This window comes from Protopterus annectens, chromosome 11.part0 (genome assembly GCF_019279795.1).
Source record: "Protopterus annectens isolate FY-2018-M chromosome 11.part0, PAN1.0, whole genome shotgun sequence".
NCBI classification, from domain to species: Eukaryota; Metazoa; Chordata; order Ceratodontiformes; family Protopteridae; genus Protopterus; species Protopterus annectens.
The window spans coordinates 551,390,448-551,403,428 of record NC_056745.1 but is presented as its reverse complement, the minus strand read 5'-3'; the positions used below and the strand labels follow the sequence as shown (position 1 = coordinate 551,403,428).

General features: G+C 40.8%; 1 protein-coding gene across 1 annotated transcript in view; it reads left to right on the top strand.

Annotated features, from left to right (window-relative positions):
- HELB (DNA helicase B) overlaps positions 1–12,981 on the top strand; it is a 1,552,493-nt gene that overhangs the window by 629,344 nt on the left and 910,168 nt on the right. Inside the window, exon 6 of the mRNA XM_044088061.1 lies at positions 11,992–12,133. Within this exon, the coding sequence (XP_043943996.1) occupies positions 11,992–12,133 (142 nt within the window). The remainder of the gene's footprint in view (positions 1–11,991; positions 12,134–12,981) is intronic.

Below are 12,981 nucleotides of genomic sequence, written 5' to 3'. Positions count from 1 at the left end.
CCCTCTTCTGTTTAATATTTTCATCAATGACCTTCATACTGCTTCCAAACAGTCCTCCCTTATTCAATATGTTGACGATTCCACTCTCATCTCAATCTCTGATCATATCTCTCATCTCCACTCAAAGACCCTAGACTCTTTCCTGTCCATTGAAAAGTGGCTCTCCAACAACCTTCATCCTAAAAAAAAAAAAAAAAACTACTTTTCCTTCCTTGACCTCTAGCTCGGCACAAATCAACCTTTTTCATTGCATCCCTAGACAAGACCACCATTAAAGCAGAACCGCACACTAAGCTGTTGGGAACCACTATTGATGATGAACTGAAATTTAACTTGCATATTCAGCAAAGTATTAAGAAAACCCACCAAAAACTAGGTCTACTATATAGAAATAGGAAATTTCTTACCACTGATACTAAACGTAGCCTTGCTCAGACACTCCTCCTTCCCTCCTTTCCCTATTGTGCCCCACTCCTCACTAACATCCAATCTACACTTTTATCCAAGCTAGAACAAACTTACCACAGAGTAGCTAGATTTGCTATTACTCACCACCTAATTTTCATCACTGCCCTGCTGTCAATACACTTCAATGGCCAGACTTTCCCCAACAGCTACAACAGTCTCAATTTCGATTCATACACTCCATTCTATACAAACCTACATCCTGTCCCTCTCTCTCCTCCCTTGTATTTTCTTACACTTCTACTTGTCCTCCTCTTCGTACATCCAATCAACATCTCCTTGACATCCATAAACCAAATAAAAACATTAGAAAACTGCTATACAAGTACTCTGTACCCAAAGCCTGGAATAAGCTCCCCTTTCACATAAGAACCATCTCCCACCCAATACACTTCATAAAAGAGGTAAAACAACTCCTATTTAACATAAGGACCTGCCCCTGTGAGGATCCTACCTGATCACCACACCCCGATCCCCCAGCCTCTCTGACACAGGAATACTAGACTCAGTCGCACTGTTTTTCCTCTTCTCTTCCTAGAGCTAGGTTACTACATCTCCTTTAAATATGTATATACTTACCTCTTTCATTTTAACTATCTTCTCTAACATCTTCCCTTGTTCAATGTCTTATACTAACACTGCTCTCTCTCTCTCTCTCTCTATCTATTCTACATCTCACTAATCTAATACCACACTCTATCATTTCCTATATCTAAATAAATAAATAAATTAATTAAAAAGCTGTTGTTTTCATTTGGTCTTCGACCTGCCCGTTTCCCTTCCCCTGTCAGATCTCGTTTGCCCCTCGTCAGAGACAGCAGCATGGTTCAGCTCCTTGCTCCTTAGTAAAGCAAGAAGTTCTTTTTTTTATCCTTTTCTATCCTTTCTATCCTTTTTCTTCTCCTTATGGGTGTCTTTGCATCACTTCTTTGTTTTACCTTATCCCTGTGCGCTTCTTGTCGGTTAAAAAAAAAACCCTGGCTTTCTCTTTTTAGCTCCCTTTCTCCCTTCTACTGTCTTGTGTGAGTGCGTGGGTGCATGTGGCCATGGCCGAACCACCCAACCACTCCCTCGACAGGAGGAATAAGCTAATCCTTAAGGGCCTCCTCCCTTCAGAGGCGGCTTCTCCCTCTGTCCCGGCTTCTGGGACTCAACCTCCCATCAAGAAATCCGGGGACGGGGAAAGACCTGCTCTAAGGAATGAGACCGGTCTAGAAAGCGGTCCCATCCTGCTCTTCTTTGGTCAAGCCACCAGCCAAGTCTCTGCTGGATCCGACCCAGGACTCTCCAACTCCAGTCCCCCCCTTCTCACTAGAACCAGAGACTACCTGGACTCTTGTCCCCCTCTCTCTGCCTCCCCTCAGTGCCACTCCAAGTCTGGGTCTGTGACTTCTTCCATCCGGTCCTCTTGGAGCCTTTCTGAAGCCAAGGTGAAACAGGATGATGCAGAAGTTTATCCGGACCCAGATTCAGTTGGGAGTCTTGCCTACTGCCTCCCCCTCAGGGGCTGGGAGCATGCAGTCCATTTTCCTTCCCTGATCCAACATCCTGTTTCAGAGTCATTGGGTCTGAGGTTTCTTGGTGTCGAGGGGTTGGTGCCTGTGGTTCCCGGTACCTCGACACTGACCATTGCCTTGAGTGGCTCAGCTCCGATGTTTTTGGAGCTGTCCAACTCTGAGCCATGGACTCGGTGTCAGATTTGAGGGGATGGCATTGACTTAGAGGCTTTTGGAGTCTGCCCTTCCTATTGGAGTTTTAGCACAAGGAGGTTTGGCTCCGGCTCCCCCCTTGGTGCAGGGGGTGGTGGATTCAGTCCTGGTCATACCTAATACGGAAGTTTGCTCACCTTCTGCTTTCAACGTGGTGGAGAGGCTCCTCTGCTCCTTCGAGACCCTTGACATTGTCATCCTCTGAGTCCATCTGAGCTCCCTCTTTTTCTTAGCTGGAGTCTGCCATCCTGCCCTGTCAAGGGACAGCCAGTTGCCATTGCATCCCAGGAAGCCTCCCCCTCCGGAACTCCCAGAGGTTTCTGAGTCCTCCCCATAAATCCCCCCTGAAGAGCTCCATCAGAAACACATGTGCAAGAGGGAGGCACTTAGACTTCCCACTGGAGTCCCTCACTGAAGATACCAGCTTGGAGGAAGGGGTGGGTTCACCCGATCACCCCTGGAGGATGTCTCCTTTGGAGACACCATGGGAAATCCTGCGTCAGTGCAGAAGGTGGTCTACCCAAAAGCCCAACCCGAATGAGTCAGTATTCCTGGAGACTTTTGGCACAGTACCCTCTACCTCTTGGGTGTCTCCTCCTTCAGATCCCTAGTGGATTTAATATCATCCAGGGCATGGAAAGAGCCAGATATGGTTGAACCTATACCCAAGCACCCCGGACAAAATACTCAACGCTCCCTCAGATAGGCAGCATTGGTCAAAGGGATCCCCAGTTTATGCCATGGGGGTTGTGGCAGCCACCAAGAAAGAGCTCACTCAGGAGAGCTCTACAGTCCATCCTTTAGACAGGGAGTCTCAGACTGTGGACTTTCATAACTTGTATATTATATATAATATATATATTATATATATAAGTAACTTTCATAACTTATAACTGAATAACCTTTAGGAAAAAAATAAAACTTTAAAGGCCTTCCAGTAGTTAGTTATTTCTTTTAACTCCTCTTCCACACTTCCTTATGAATTACAAAATGCTTAAAATATCTGAAAAACTATTTTTTCTAGTAGTACACTTCTTGCTCCTTAATTTTTTGAACATGAAAACTGTGGTCTTAACTCCCCTAGCACATTCACCACCACACATACTAGTTTTTATCTGTCTTTAACATTAAGTTTTTAACACCAAGTTGTCCACATAGCTTACCATCGGTGGTACACTAATCCTCATACGTCTGTCAGAATGCCAGTCTTTAAAGTTTGCATAATTTTTTTATGACAAGCCATCTGTGTCTTGTGTACCCTTCATGTTCAAATGTTTTTAATAGTTTCTCACTTTCTGTAAAGAAACCTCTTCTTTTAATTTTAGGAAGTACATCCTGTACTAACCTTTTAACCTAACAATTGCACCTACCCAAACATTCCCTCCACTGTACAACATTTCCAAATATCTGTCATACTTTTCTTGTAGCATCCTAATCATAAACAGTATTGCCATTATCATCATAAACACTCATCGCATCATTAACTGTTTTCTTTTAAAACATTCATTGTAGCAAGAAAAATGCCTCTTTTTTCTGCTTTAACAGAAATTTCTGATATCTTATAGGTTTATAGGTGTATGTACCAGGCTAAAAATCAATGGTGCCTTTTTATGGCTAGCCATACATCCCATATCTCTTCTGTATCCCTTTGTAGTAGTAGCAGGGCTAGAGAGATGAAACATCTGCAAGCAGGGTCCTTGGAGATGAACCATTTAGAGAGACCGGTGCCAAATCAAGGATGAATTTCTGGTTCCCCATCCAAATGTCCAAGTTACACTTGGAACTAGGTTATGGAGGAACTCTGCTTCACATGGTTGAAGAGCCTACTCCAGAGAAGATGCAGTCTCTCGGATACATGCCCGTCTGTCCAGAGGGTCCTGTTTATATTGTGGGCAAACTTTAAGTCTTACTATAGGTAATTCTGGTGCTGTTTATTCTGTGTATATGCAGCAGGTTTGTCAGAGTAGGGCTGACAATGCCTTGTATGCCAAGTATAGGTCTCCCCTCAACATCCTGTAGGAGACTGAATACAGGAATAGGGCTTTTTGGTGGTCTGCATAGGAATGGTGAGTAGCCTCTGTTAGTATTCCAGCTGTTGAATGTACCAGGTTGGAGACATATCAAAGGGGGCATTGTATTGATCTGATGAATGGGGAATACAGTGGAACAATGACTTGCTTGGACGTAGTTGTCATACCTTTGTTTATAAGTTGTGCAACATCAAAAACTTTCCTCACTACTGTAGATACATAATGGCCAAAGACTTGATTGCTATCTACATGTGTCCCCAAGTCCCTGATGATTGGGTCAACATTTTGGGGTATGTTGTTGATATGGTAGTTACTAGTGGGTGACTAACTTCCTGAAGGACACTATTATACATTTCTTGACATTTAATTTTAGTCTAGGGCTCTGACACCTTTATTTGTTTGTGTCAGCCCTTCCTAGAGAACATTAGTGTCAGTGAGGGATTCTGTGACTGCTCCCAATTTGTAGTCATCTGCAAATTTGGTCAGCCAGAGGACCTAGGCTTTGGCCTTATCTTCATAGAAGTAGAGTCCAAAAAAAGAAATGTCCCACGACCGATACCGGAGAGATTCCACTGGTGAATGGCCTCTTAGTATAAGTGGATTCCCCAATTCTAACACCTGGGTTGTGTTTTTGAGCCAGCTGGCTATCTGCCAGGTGACATACAGTTTTATAACTAACTTCTTGCGTTGGTCAACAATGCTGGAGTAGAGTATTTTGTCAAATGCCTTGGCCAGGTCAAAATAGGCAGTGTGAACCGTTTTGCCCTCATCTTTTGCTTTGGTGACTTTCTCAAAGACATCCACATGGTTAAGTAGGAATGACCTGCCCTTGACAAAAAACATACTGGTTGGGTCCAGTAAATGGAGGTTTCCTATGTCATTATTGAACATTTCCATGTTAATTATATCCATGGCTTTGCACATGAGACAAATGAAACGTATGGGTTTGATAACCAAACCAAAAGCATACATGCACAAGGAAAACAAAATAAGTGTACAAGCAGAAGGTCCTCCTGGGATCAACCTTGCTGAAATGGCAAAAAGCTCGAAGCAAACTTCAAACTGTATGAACTTGTAATCACAAAACATTAAAATTCCACTGTAAACCTGTTGAGCAAACACTTTCATCTGACACATGAAACAGACTTATTCAGAACTAAAAATCCCTCCTAATAATGATATTAGAGGCGGTCCTTGGGTTTTAAGATTAGAGGAAAATGAACTTATGTGGCAAATAAAGTCGCATGCTTACACTTGTCCTGGGCTTAATGATTACTGTTCCATTTACTGTGTGTTGAAACTTAAAGCATTGGAAATGTAGTTTTCAGTTTTGAAAAAAGTGTAGAAATTGGGTTTCTAATTAGTCTACATTTATATTTATTTATTTTTTTCCCCATTTTTATAGATATTTATGTATATATGATATATATATTTTGTTTTTTTTTTTTTTGGTGTAGGGTTTACTTTAAAAGAGGGTGGTACAGTGATGTCATTAATTACGGACACATGATTGTAGAAAGCATCATTTAAATCGTTTATCAAGATTTGTAATTTGTCTGATGAAGTTCAAGCAATTGTGTTTGAACAAAAGCGCTCATTTTTAAACGTTTTTTATAGTTTTGTCGTTTTGGTTTCTGGTCTGCAATGTATCGCTTTTAGTTGATTTTATCATTTGACACATGAAACAGACTTATACAGAACTAAAAATTCCTCCTCTATTCACTGGTTTAAAATGGTTCAGGCAGCGAGACATTTCCCTGTGGTACATTTAGCTGGGGACACATGGCTGAAGTGACATTCAGCTACAGAGAAATATGGCTATTTGCAAATTCCCTGTGGGCAAAGAGAGTCCCACACTGCCATGCACACAGCCTTAATAACTAAATGCATGGAGGCAGAAGAAATAATGAGTGTTGTGCTCAGTGTACCGTACATGCTTATGTAACTACAACATGTAGGAGTGTGCTACAGCATGGGCGAAATCCTGCAGGTTACTGTAGTCGCATCTGTGCTCCGGTATGCATTTTTGGTATTGTTTCTAGACACTGTGAAGAGGGTAGTGGTCCATGCACATCACTTATAAAGGCACTGTCCATTGTGCACTGCATCTTTACTGCCACTGACATGCCCTCTGGTCAGCCTGCTGCTGATGACTGCTATATTGCCTGCTGTTTCATGCTCCCTTGGGGACTATGGACATTGTTTTCTCCCTGTGCATTTGGTTATTGAAGTTGTGGGCGTGGCAACACATTCTTCTCTTTCCCCGCAGGGAATCTGCAAACAGCCATATTTCTCTGCAGCTGAATGTCACTTCAGCCATGTATCCCCAGCCAAATGTACCACAGAGAAATATCTTGCTGCCTAGGCCCCTGAACCCAGTTTAAAATAACAATAATCACCCAGGGATCAGATGTTATGCAATAAAATACGAATTCACATTAAACAATTAACTTATATGAATTCCTTCATAAAAGTGAGTAGAATCATGAAATCCAAAAGTATGATGAGCTCTAGAGTTGCAGTTAAGTTCATGTTGTTATTTAATGTAAAACGTTGTTACTCACAAATGAACCTGCACTGGTTGCATTCACTGCACTTTTTTGTGCCCTTCCTTAATGTAGCAGAACTGGTACCAAATTCTTGCACTTTTGTACACAAAATGGGGTTTGCCTTCCAAAATCATCACAATTTTATCTGAAGTTTTTAGAGTACTCCAATTCTTTTAACAACTTTTGCGACCATTTGGGAGCCCAAGTTGCACTGAAGAACATGTGCTCTGTGAAAGGCATTCCCAACATTCTCTTATTGTCATAATCAAAAATGTGTGTTCCATGGGGACTACCTTTATTTTTTGTTTCCAGTGCCTACACCAAACAGGGGTTTATGTCTTCCATGCCATTCACTAGCAACTTCCTCACTAATACTTTCCACTAAAGGATGAGGGTATCTCTTTCCATGCGCATTGAATCTAGTTTATTTTTTTTCCTTCAGAAAGGCATCTTTATTCAAGACCATTCTGACTAACCTTATGAATTGGCCTTTAGCCAGAATTATTTTGTGTGTGAAGGGGTAGCAACTATTTAAATGCCAGTTCAACTCTACCTTTCTTGACATCCTTAACTCACTTGCCCCTCTCCGCACTGTCCAGATTAAATCTAATATATCCCTTTGGTTAACCAGTGCTATCCACACCTTAATGAAAACCAGAGATAGGACACAGAAAATGTGGGTGAAAACAAACCTTCCTACCCATCTACAAAAATATAAAAAACTTAGAATCCTGGCCAAAAAAACACATTGACAAAGACAAAAAGGACTTCTATTTTAACCCCGCAACTGCCCAAAGATCTGATCCCAAAAAATTCTGGAACTCTATAAATCAATTTCTGCATCCCAGTAACCCTTCTTCTCCCAACCCCTGCCCAAACAACACACCTGAAGATACAGCTGCCATATTCAATACCCATTTCATTGAATCTTTATCAAAGTTGATAAACTCCTTCCCCTCTACTACCAATACTAATAACTTTTCCAAATACACTCCTACACTGAATTCTTCTAACACTTTCTCTGTTATTACTGTACCTGCTAGTTATATTAAATCCTTACTCTCTAAATTGAAACCTTGCTCTTCTTCTGCTGGTAATCTGCCTCCATATTTCCTGCAGGTAGCAGCAGAATCCCTGGCTATCCCTGTATCTGTCTTAATAAATCACTCCATCTCAGAATCTAAAGTCCCTTCTAGCTGGAAAGCATTCTACACCTTACCTATACATAAAGGAGGTAACTCCACTGACATCTCAAACTTCAGACAATCGCAGTCCTCTCACCTCTCTCAAAAATATTGGAAAAATGCATACATAAGCAAGTCATGCAATATCTACTTCAAGAAAACTTGCTTACGCCCACCCAGCATGGATTACGTCCCCAAGCACAGTACCTCAACTGCCCTAATATCCTTCACTAATACTAGTTCTCTAGCCAGAGACAACAACAAACTTGTTTCTTACCTATTCCTTGACCTCTCTAAAGCCTTTGGAACAGTCTCCCATTCTCTTCTACTAACCAAACTGACTAACCTTAATTTCCCTACTTCTACTGTCACCTGGTTTTCCAGCTATCTCACTGACCGAAAATAATCTGTGAATGGCTCTCAGCTGTCTCCCCACCTCTCCCAGTGAAAATGGGTGTCCCCCAAGGATCTATCCTTGGCCCATTACTTTTCAATATATTCACAAATCTACTCTATACCTCTTGCCCCCAGTCATCCCTTATACAATATGCAGATGACTACAGTCATCACCATCTTTGACACTCCCTCAGACCTTATTGCTGCTACTCAAACATCTTTTAACTCTATTGAAACCTGGCTCTGTGACAACCCTAAGAAAATTAAACTTTTACTCTTTCTTCCCAAAAATGTCTCCCATCTTAAATCAACGTTTTCCGTACTGTCCCTCAGTGACACTTCCATCGATGTTGAACTCAGTACAAACTTCTAGGAATAAAAATAGATGACCAACTTAATTTGATTTACACATAAATAACTGTATTAAAAAGACACACCTTAAACTTGGACTTCTTTACCGTAACAAAACGTTTCTGACAAACAAAGCTAAAGTAACCCTCTCTTATGCATACCTTATACCTAGCCTCTTGTATAGCTGTCAAATTCTCACTCATCTTAATGCTACACTCCTAGCTAAACTTGAATCAACCTACAACAAGGTTGCTAAATTTGCTGCACATCAAACCTATAAATCTCATCATTTTCTCTCACTAAGACTGGTTGACACTACACCACCAGCTCCTTCTCTCTCAACTACAGATAATTCACTCAATTCTATATCTGCATTCCTTCTGTCCTAGCCTATCCCTCCTCATCTCTCAATATTGCCCCACTAGGTCTCTACGTAACGCTGACCAAAACTTGCTACAAATATATAAACCTAAGACCAAAACTGGATGCAATCTATACAGCTACAATCCTACCATATCATGGAACAAACTCTCATTAGAAATCCAGTCCCTCAAACACCCAAAACAATTCAAAACAGCTACCAGAAAATACCTAAAAACACACTGGTCCTGCCATTGCACACATCCTCCTTAAGCTACCATTTTCTCTTGTAGACCCTTACCTTACTCTTTCAGTATGATCTCTCTTGCCTCTTCATCTGACTAGGAATCTGAATTTTGAATCTTATTAGCTATAACCTGTATAAGGTATCACCCTACTTATTCATCTTTCATCTCCTCCACTGATTTCCTATATTTTGACTGACAACATAATTTTTTTTCTTTGAATCATTGCTGTATTATCAGCTTTTGTGTACCTGTGTTTTTCTTGTGTTCTGTGCTTATAGTGTATGTTTCCCAAACTTTTTCGATTCTCGGCTCCCTTGCCGAATCCAGGTTTTCCCAAGCCCCCCCCCCCCGATGTGCGCATAAAGTGCATATTATAGGGCTTTGTCAAACCATTAAAAAAAATCTACCTTTGACTGAACTCTTACATACAACCCAAATAAAATTGCATGTATTTGCACCCTTTCATACTGTTAGAAATCACCTTCTAAACCTTGTAGGAAGAAAGTCATACCACAAAGAAACATCACTACAACTTTTACACAATTTAAGCAAGTTTAACCGTGATACCTTCATATCCAACCTAAAACATTATAATTGGCAAATACTAAATTCTCTGCCCCAGGATGAAACTGTCACTCATTTCAATGAAACCTTTCTCAGTGTGCTAAACCAGATATAATCATAAGGTATTAGTACAGATTTTTAAAATGTGACTGACTGCAATCTAATCAAAGCTACTGGTTCAACCTCTGACTTAGTTTTGTCACCGTTCTTTACCAGTCAGAAGGGCTTGGTACATCTGGTTATCACTACTATTTTATCACAGCAGTGAGTAAAAGAGTAAGCAGATGCATATCTTTCCTCTGGGTAATATCCATCCAGACATAGCAACTCCTTTAACAAACTTTGACACTTCAGACTCACATGAAAAAAATACACATATGACCGTGAATACCATTACTAAGCCTGGGAACACAGTTATAAAAAGATAAAAATAGCACTGCATGTTAACAGAACTAATCAGCAATCACTTAAAGGCTCATATAAACTTGTACACACACACACACACACACACACACACACACACACACACACACACACTTCCCCGACTTCTTCTTTAGGCTGCTCCTGTCGGGGGTCGCCACAGCAGATCAACTGTTTCCATTTCTTCCTATCCTCTGCATCTTGCTCTGTTACACCAACCACCTGCATGTCCTCTCTCACCACATCCATAAACCTTATCTTAGGCCTTCCTCTTTTCCTGTTACCTGGCAGCTTCATCCTTAGCATCTTTTTCCCAATATACTCTGCATCCCTCTTCAGCACATGTCTAAACCAATGTAATCTTGCCTCTCTGTCTGTCTCCAAACCTTCCAACCTTGGCCGACCCTCTAATATACTTATTCCTAATCCTGTCCACCCTTGTCACACCCAGTGCAAATCTTAACATCTTTAACTCTGCCACATCCTGCTCAAACTCCTGCCTTTTTGTCAATGCCACTGTTTCCAACCCATATAACATAGCTGGACTCGCTACCCTCTTGTAGACCTTCCCTTTCACTCTTACTGGTACTAGTCTGTCACAAATCACTCCTGACACTCATCTCCACCCACTCCATCCTGCCTGTACTCTCTTCTTCACCTCTCTTCCACACTGACCATTACTCTGAAATATTGATCCCAAGTATTTAAACTCCTCCACCTTCGCCGCCTCTACTCCTTGCATCCTCACCATTCCTCTATCCTCCCTCTTATTCACACACATATTCTGTCTTAGTCCTGATGACCTTCATTCCTCTTCTCTCTAGAGCACATATCCATCTCTCCAGGGTCTCCTCCACCTGTTCCCTACTCTCACTACAGATCACAATGTCATCTGCAAACATCATAGTCCATGGGGACCCCTGTCTGATCTCATCTGCCAACCTGTCCATCACCATTGCAAATAAGAAACTGCTCTGAGCTGATCCTTGATGTAATCCCACCTCCACCTTAAACGCATCCATCACTCCCACCGCAGACCTCACCTGTCACACTACCCTTGTACATATCCTGTACCACTCTTACATACTTCTCTGACACTCCCGACTTCCTCATACAATACCACAACTCCTCTCTAGGCACCCTATCATATGCTTTCTGTAAGTCTACAAAAACACAATGCAACTCCTCCTGACCTTCTCTGTACTTCTCCATCAACAGTCTGAGCAAAGATCGCATCTGTAGTGCTTATTCTCAGCATGAAACCATACTGCTGATCACTAATCATCATGTCCCTTCTTAACCTAGCTTCCACTACTCTTTCCCATAACTTCATGCTGTGACTGATCAGTTTAATATATATAGTTTTTGTTTAAATGGGTTTGGAAAGGTTGGCATAATGGTTAAGGTGTTTATCTTACAAACACAAGATAGAGGATTTGATTTTCACCTTTGTGAAGCATGGCTAGATTTTAAAAAGGCCATTAGCTTGGTTGTTGCATATATGCTCAGGCCATGAAATTGGTATATATTGTAACAATTATTTATAGGAAGAAAGGCAGACTGGTGTACCATATTTTGCAAGAAGCTTTTAGAGGTATGTAGAATACTTTACATCACATTTCTGCTGTGTCTGTTTCTATACATATATGATTTTAATTGATATAATCTAAAAACGTTGCACTCTGTAAATTAACTTTGTAATTGTTCTTCTGTAGGTGACGTGAGGCAGCTGCCAAGCATTGAGCCTGGTAACACATTAGCTGATATATTTGCTACTGTTAAGAATGTCGGATGGGCTATAGAATTAAAAACAAATCACAGAGCAGAATCACAGCTGATTGTAGATAATGCTACCAGGTATGTACTGTGTCATAAAAGCTGCCGCATAATCCTATGAATTATTTAAAACTGTTTGTAAGTATACAATATGGTATTCAGTAATGACATGTTGCTAGTGTTGGTCTTTTTGTATTGTCATTTCCTGTTTATTCTGTAGTGTGCACGTCTGTGCTTTTATATATGCACTTTGCAACTAGAGGTTTGTTGAAAATTTCTCTATAGTTAAAATTTCTTGAGTGCCTGGCTGGTGTAATACTTGAAATGCTTAAATGCTCACCTGAAATCCCCTTCCCCCTTTCTTCTCATACCCTGCTTCCACCTATTGCTTCAACCTTCACCTAGTATTTAGTCTACACAGTCTTCCATCCCTGCTGTAGCCACCCAACCATTTCTTATCTTTATCTCCTTTCTCCTTCATTCCTTATATGGGCCTCCCATCTACCAGTCCTCACTTATATATTTTACTGTTAACTCCACAGCGTCACTTCCAGTGCTATGTTACTATTTTCCTGATTATGAATTGCTTACTTCTTTTAGTAAGGTCTAACTGGCAAGTACCTAAATGAACTTATCTCATTAGTTGGTTTAGACGTGGTTGTCATTTAGTCACATTTTACAAATGTACCTTTCATGTAGTTACTGTATTACTTTATAATACTGTTTGTTTGTTGTGTTGTATTGAATGTATGCACCTTTTATGTAGTTGCTTTGTATATTTGGTCCAGGTTGTGGCTGAAATGGGTCCTTAAACCAGTCCACTCATATGATTAACAACATCATATTAATAAATAAATGGATAAATAAAATAAGCAAGCCCTGATTATCACCCTTTGTCACTGGCCTAAGTGTTGGTGAACCAAGAGAAT